This window comes from Bremia lactucae, linkage group LG6, assembly GCF_004359215.1.
Source record: "Bremia lactucae strain SF5 linkage group LG6, whole genome shotgun sequence".
NCBI classification, from domain to species: Eukaryota; Oomycota; class Peronosporomycetes; order Peronosporales; family Peronosporaceae; genus Bremia; species Bremia lactucae.
The window spans coordinates 8,065,250-8,072,877 of NC_090615.1; the positions used below are offsets into that span (position 1 = coordinate 8,065,250).

A 7,628-nucleotide genomic window follows, 5' to 3' on the forward strand; every position below is an offset into this window, starting at 1 on the left:
TAATCTCTTCCATTTTAGTGAGAAATTTGGCATAGATTGACTACGAGTGCTACCTGATGTAGCGGAGCTACCTCGCTCCTAAAGTCAGAGGAAGACTTTTAGACTCAAGGAGTCTCTTAGTTCTATAGGTATTATGGGTTTAACAACTCAGGGAGTCGTACAAGCTATTAAAGCTTAATGAATTCTAGTTCAAGGGATTCAACGTTTCGTAGAACCAAGTGGCAACTATTGCCCAAAAGTATATACCTTAGATAGGCTTCTTTTTCTTACAGATCAATGCGCAAGCCTAATGAAGGCACTTATGCATAAAGATCATAAGGGGAACTGCACTTTATTTAAATATTTAACTCTAAAGCCTTACCCTTGCTAAATTAAACAGATTTCGGCCGCCAGATTTACATCTGGCGGCGACCACAATTGTTGCCCATAATAAATGGAATTTAAGTAATTAACTATTTTAGAATAGGATAAGAGTATTTTGCCCGTAAAGTAAATGTACCACAACATTCTCCAACCGATGTGTTCCCCACTACATCAGACCACATTGAATTCCTCTTCTTCCTCTTCCCTTTCTCAGTTTGTTATGATGGTACCCATTTTTTCCTCACTTTCTACCACCATTGTTCTCCATTTGCGTTAGAAATTGGACCGACTTTTACCGAAACTTGCGTATCCAACACAAGTTATGTGACAAACACAGCTTGGATGCTGACCACCCACTTAGAGACACATACAAAGTTTAAGAAAGCGCTTAATCTTTCTTCCTAGTAAGTCTCCAAAACCGAACATACACGCACACGGAGAAAGACCGCGAAACCGACTGTTTCGCCTGAATCCCTAGTTTCTCACCACATACACTCGCTGTCAATTCTAAACACTAACAACCATGGCTGAAGTCGAGGATCGCAAGCCAACGTAAGATTGAGTCGTCAATAAGTGAGCCGGTATATTGCAAAGTGTCATTGACGAGATTTTTGTGTCCCCTGCATGGTAGTGAAAACGTCGATGAAGAGCAAACCGAGCAAGTGCAGCTAAGTGAAGGCGATATCGAGACGAATTGGGACGAAGTGATCGAGACGTTCGATGGCATGGATCTGCGCGAGGACCTACTGCGCGGAATCTATGCGTACGGATTCGAGAAACCGTCTGCCATTCAGCAGCGCGCGGTGAAACCAATTCTTTTGGGGCACGATTGCATTGCTCAGGCGCAGTCTGGTACTGGCAAGACCGCTACGTTCGCCGTGTCCATTTTGCAAAAGATTGACATTAATCTCAAGGAGACCCAAGCCTTAATTCTCGCCCCGACTCGTGAACTGGCGCAACAGATTGTCAAGGTTGTGGTTGCAATTGGTGATTACATGAGCGTGCAAGTGCATGCTTGTGTTGGCGGCACTGCCGTGCGCGATGACATTCGTACGTTGCAACAAGGCGTGCACATCGTGGTTGGTACCCCTGGTCGCGTCGGCGACATGATCAACCGTCGAGCGTTGCGCACCGACGAGGTCAAAATGTTTGTATTAGATGAGGCCGATGAAATGCTTTCTCGGGGGTTTAAGGATCAGATCTACGAGGTCTTTCGCTTTCTGCCGGAGAAGGTGCAGGTGGCGTTGTTCTCAGCTACAATGCCCCTCGACGTGCTTGAAGTGACTCATCGTTTCATGCGCGAGCCAATCCGCATTCTCGTGAAGCGGGACGAACTAACCCTCGAGGGTATCAAACAATTTTTTATTGCTATCGACCGTGAAGAGTGGAAGTTCGACACGCTGTGCGATCTCTACGAGACGTTGACAATCACACAGGCCATCATTTACTGCAACACACGTCGAAAAGTCGACTGGCTCACGGAAAAAATGCAGTCCAAGGACTTTACGGTGTCGGCCATGCACGGTGACATGGAGCAGCGTGAGCGTGACATCATTATGCGTGAGTTCCGCTCGGGCTCGTCGCGCGTGCTAATCACCACAGACCTGCTGGCTCGTGGTATCGACGTCCAACAAGTGTCGCTGGTCATTAATTACGACCTCCCCACGAATCGCGAAAACTATATCCATCGTATAGGTCGTTCCGGCCGTTTCGGTCGTAAGGGTGTTGCTATTAACTTTCTAACCCACAATGACGTGCGGTACTTGCGCGACATTGAGCAATTTTACAACACGCAGATCGATGAGATGCCCATGAACGTCGCGGACCTGATTTAAGGAGTACCGCAGTCCTGTTGCTGAGCTCGCTGCTGTGCTGCCGAGATGTCGACTGCGGCGGCAAATCTAGGAAGACAGCCGGCAAAGCTAAGACCAGTGGATTGCGCAGGCGAGCATATCCGTGTAGACCAAGTGTTAGGAAATGGAGGGGGCGGACGAATGAGGGATTGATAGGCGGAGGGAATAGGATGCGGGCGGCAGATAAAGGACGAGAGGGAATGTGCGCGCGTTACTAAGAAAGGAAGGCTTTGAGTCCTTTTATTTTTTGTTTCGGAGTCGAGAATAACATGTAATTTGCTGCGAAGTGTGCGTCGAACATGAAATTTTTCATAAAATCGGAATTATTTAGAGTACTATTTCATGAGACCAGCACAGAATGATTTATCGTTTGTTCATTAAAACCAATCAACGTCACGTTTAGAGTTCTTCCGGTATTCTCCACATATATTCCTCTCCGAACAATGAGCGAACATGTGCCGAAGCAGCCTGAGGAAAAAACCAACCTCTATGAGGTCCTGGGCGTAGAGAAGTCCGCTAGTGAGCTGGAGATCAAGACAGCGTATCGCAAGCTCGCGCTTAAGTACCACCCCGACCGCAATGCCGGATCAGTCGACGCTGCTGACAAGTTCAAGCAGGCCAGTGCTGCGTATGCCGTGCTGAGTGACCCCAATAAGCGCCGCCAGTACGATGTAGCAGGTGAGAGTGGTAAGGACATGGAGTTTGAAAGTGTCGATGTTGAGTCCATGGGCGGATTCGGTCGCGTCGTTGGTGCGCTGTTTACAAAGATTGGCATGCCCATTCCCACGCAAATCTCGCAGACTGTGTTGTCTGCTGCGCGTGACTTGTGCGATGCGCGGAACAACTCGACACAACTGCCGCATGTCACTCAAATGGTATTTGGCATGGAGCGCCATGCCAAGGTTGATAAGCAGGACGCGCATTTCTATAAGTTGCAGGTGGATAAGGATCGCGAGTCTATTGTCTTCATGTGCCGCTCCGCCAGCAAAAGCAAGTTTAAGTTGGTTTTGTTTGACCAGTATGGAGCCGTGCGCATGGTCCAGGAGTCAGTGAAGAAGGCGCGCTTCACTGCTGCTGACATGTATTTATCTAGCACGGTGGAGCTCATGGATCTAAATCCAGAGTTGTGGCCTGGTATTAACAGTGACACGGAGTTGCCTGAAATTTTTAGTAAACTCTCACTTTTTGAGGTGCGGCGTACATTGCCACTAGAAAAGGGCGAACATTTATTTTGCGTGTACGGTGACAACTGGTTGTCGGCCGTTAAGTACTCGATCAAATGCCTCAAGATTGATGAGCAAGCTCTTGCTTTGTGCAGCATCCAGGAAAGTGAACGGGAATTGACCGGTATAAAGCACGACCTTGACGCCTTGCAAAAGGAATATATGACTGCTAAAAAGGCATTCGAAGAGGTCTGTGCTCGTGTGGAGGCCAAGCAGATTCGCACGGATGAGCTACTACAGGAGCGTGAACAATCTTATGAGAGCTTTCTGGCGGGGTGCGACCCAAATAGGACTGCTGGTCCGTTTGATGAATCGCGTAATTCTAACACGTCTCAAAATGGTCAGAAGGGGTCAACAAACGAGTCTGCTAGCCCTGCTGGTGGCATTCGCAACATATTCGGCGGCTTTCAAAATCGCTTTTTTGCGGGCAAGGAGCGCGCGAGCTCAATGGATGCTACCAATAATACCTTTTCCAGCAACCATTAATAAGTATGTATACAAGAGACCGAGATAAAAGACTACACATCCTTTATTTTGAGTTTTAGCCGCTTTCTAATCGTATATTAAGTGACCGCGCAATCATTTCTTCCGAGGCCACAAGTGTTATATGCCAAAAATTTACTAGTAAGAGTCAAAACAGATTTTACATCGTACAGCTCTAGCTAGATACGGAGGAAAAAACAATAAGACTATATAGAAGCGTACCAAAAATACAGAAATTACTATCAAAAATTGAGAGCTTTCAAACGCTCCCAAAATTAAATCATATTTTGATTAACTTCGGTACCTGTAACGGGGCACTACGACTTGTACTGCTTCAGTACAAGTCTACTTCGCACTGCTTCAGTTGCGAGTGGTGCCTTACGTCACTTCCTGTACACTAGTACGTGCAGAGGAAGACTTCTCTTTAAGACAATTAGCTTAAAGAGGGTTAAATAAAATCCGTATTAACATAATTAAGTATCTCTACTTTCTATCTGTTAATGCTAACTTAATTAAAAACTAATACTGAACATGCTATTGAAATCTTATCTGTCTCTCTCTTTGTTTACGTTTACAGCTGGTTAGTCTGCGGGATAAATAGATATAATGGCCTATACCTATTTATGGATAAGATTTCTGAACATTACTAAATAAAGTAATATTCTTCAAATATTATCTACCTTTTAGATAACATATTAATTAACAACCTTTAAGTTTCAATTTCATGTAGCGATACACCCCGTTACATCACCCCTCCCTTAAACGACAATCACTCTGACTGTCATTGAATGGAGCAGTCACTATGTGACCACTTATTTTAAAATGATGTTGATTGGTCAGAACCATCATTTTAAATTCCATCGCATAAAGAGCAAATTCATGCGGGGTGCTGATAGTGCGGCGCCTTCGGCTGCGGTTCGTGCAGCCGCGTGTGGCGCACTGGTATCTCTTGTGGCAGACGTTCCGTCTGCCGTAGTATCTTCTACCGCGCAACACTAGATGTTGCGGGTGCATGTGGTAATTCACCACGTGAATACGACCCCTCTTTGGAGGTCGACTACGAATGCGAGTACTACGAAATGGCCGACTCGGGGAGAATAGAACAGTCGCCTGATAGACGGCAGGCGGCTGACTATGAGCCTTCGAATGAGAGGGCTCATTCTGATAGACGAGGTACTAGTCTGTTTGGTTCCGACGATGAGGATGATCTCTCATCGCCCATTCCGTCTCCCGTACGGTCACCTGCACCTGTTTCTGTGCAAGGTGATGACGATGGTGTAAGCCATCGTACTGAAAGTTCTTGCGGTACCCCTGCTTCAGTGGATACCACTCAGGGGAGTGAAGACAATAAAATGTCTCATCTCACTCCTGAGAAGAAGGCGTGGCTTTTGCCAGAACGGCTAATGAATAGCTTGTCTGGAGAGACTACTTCTCACAATGAATATCCCATATTTATTGCGACAAAGCTACATGGCCTTGATCCCAGCGCGAAGAACTTTCTCCCTGAGGAAGATTTCTATCTCGATGCTTTTCTTAAGCATCGATGGTTTAGTGGCAACAATAAGCGAGATAAAGTCTCGCGTATGCAAGCCTGGAGCGCGTTCATTCGCAATGTCAAAGACATTGGACGCGAAGCCTGGCTTCAAAAACTTAACGCGAATCGCGTTAAGTTCGAGAAACGAACTCCAACCGGTGCAAGGTATAAATTGCATCGGTTGCCACGTGAGGCAGGACTTCCATGCCTCACGTGGGGTGATCCCTGTCTGTGTTGTGTTGAAAACACGAAGAGGGTAAATGTGGATGTCGATTCCCTTTTTTCGCCCTGGGTAATCTCTATTGAGATGCGGGATGCGATTGACGTTTGGCAATCGATTTACAAGCGCCGGGGGCGCGTGATTTTCGATGGGTGTTCTGAACCATCGGATGGGTCCCTCAACGTCAGCAACCAGCTGGGAACGAGGCTCCCAGCTGTCATGTGAAGGTGAATAACCACGCCAGCGAACAAGATAACTCGTTCGATGCCCCTTCACATCACGGTGGTTCTGGATACGTTCCACAAGGAAACGTTGACCACCGTGGGAATCTCCAATGGTTGTGGTGGAGGAGGGAAAATTAGATCCGAACCGTGTTTCGGATCTAATGTCGAAGATCGACAAAATCGATTACTTCCTCCATGATTTGGAGAGGGACTTGACCACGAGCGTGCCAAGCGTCGCTCGTTGGAGCAGACGGTGCAGACTCACCATATCGAGCGGTTGGAAGACCGTTCGAAGAGTGCGTACTCCATGTTGAAGTACGAACGGAAGGATCACGCTGTTCGTGATGAGCTGTCGTCAGCTCATCGCTGTTTCGAGGATATTCGGAACCGGCATGAGAAACTTCAGGTTCAACATGAAAATCTGGTACGCGATCACAAGAATCTTTTAGGGATTCTTGAAAGGGGTGGTCAGATCTGTCCTCGAAAGAAGCCGCGTACTGATGGTACGGGTGGAGCCGACCAACATAAAATGTAAGATCCGTTCGCATCATACGTGGCAATTCTATTGTGTACGCATTGCCACTGCGATGCAGCACACGAAAAGGCCCAATGAACTTGGGTAGTAGTTTACTGCTACCCACATTAGTGACTAAACCCTTAGGTAAGTTTACGGTAGAGAGTAGCACTAGATCGTTAATTTCAAATGAACGAACATTTGCTGTCTGCATTCCGTATCTGACGGTCCACTGCGTTAGCAATGGAATCCTGTACGAAACGGATTACTGATTCTCGAGTCAGCAGAAATTCCTCTGCTGACTCCTTTATTTTGTCTTGTTCACTGCGCTTTATGCGCACTGCCATGAGATCGTTCTCTCTTTCGACGTCATTGCTTTGACATCGACATCACTCGCGTCGTTGTTATCTTCGACGCGTGATGAGCATGAGCCAGAAATGGTTTTGCTCGTGCGACTCCACCCCCCCTTAAACTAGAGGATCCCTCTAATTGGTGGGAATGCGAGGATGGCGTAAGCCATTCACGAAGAACGGTGTATGCGTTGTTGACGCATGCACTGAATAGTTGATGGCGAATTCGACCATCGGTGAAAACTCGCTCCAATTCGCTTACGATTGGACGTAATCTCGAAGTATCTCTCCGATGACGCGATTTAATCGTTCCGTCTGACCATTTGTCTCTGGATGTTCAGAAGTTGACATAGTCAGCCGTGTTCCGAGAGATCGGAAACGGGTTGCCGAAACTCCGCCGTGAATCGTGGATCTCTATCCGAGACCAATTCACGTGGTAAACCGTGGAGTTTGAATACCGTGTCGATAAAGACACGGGCACAACCCATAGCCGTAATCGACTCTGGTACTGCAGCAAGATATACCATCTTGCTGAATATGTCTACAAAACAAGGATTCCATTCTTTTTGTGATCGTCTTCGGGAAATCCGAAGACGAAGTCCATAGATACGGACTGCCAATTCTCTGCCGGAGTAATAGAGGTTGAAGAGGCGCCCGGGATGAAGGGCTAGGCTTCACCCGTTGACATACCTCGCAAGCACGAATGTACTTGCGCACGAACTGATACTGGCAGGGCCAGTAAAAGTCGCGACTTACTGTGAGGTAAGTCTTCTCACGTCCACGATGCTAACTTGTTGGTGCATCGTGACACTCATACATGATGCGCAAGCGCAAATCATTGTGAGTTGGGACGACGACACGTGG

At 47.1% G+C, this 7,628-nt stretch overlaps 2 protein-coding genes across 2 annotated transcripts; both read left to right on the forward strand.

The window, feature by feature from the left end:
- Positions 1–780: 780 nt before the first annotated feature.
- CCR75_005259 (uncharacterized protein) lies at positions 781–2,628 on the forward strand. The gene is made up of 2 exons (XM_067963341.1): positions 781–915; positions 995–2,628. The coding sequence occupies exons 1-2, from the start codon at positions 887–889 to the stop codon at positions 2,196–2,198; spliced, it is 1,233 nt and encodes a 410-aa protein (XP_067817895.1). The 5' UTR covers positions 781–886; the 3' UTR covers positions 2,199–2,628.
- Positions 2,629–2,659: 31 nt separating this feature from the next.
- Positions 2,660–3,925, forward strand: CCR75_005258 (uncharacterized protein; the record flags this gene model as incomplete). Its single annotated transcript, XM_067963340.1, has 1 exon — positions 2,660–3,925. One exon carries the CDS (start codon positions 2,660–2,662, stop codon positions 3,923–3,925), a length of 1,266 nt encoding a protein of 421 aa, XP_067817896.1.
- Positions 3,926–7,628: the final 3,703 nt, after the last annotated feature.

Excerpts from the sequence above, each read along its gene's own strand:
- CCR75_005259 (XM_067963341.1), top strand. The coding sequence starts at position 887 with ATGGCTGAAGTCGAGGATCGCAAGCCAAC. Across the intron at positions 916-994 it reads GTCGAGGATCGCAAGCCAAC|TGAAAACGTCGATGAAGAGC; the intron begins GTAAGATTGAGT and ends CCTGCATGGTAG.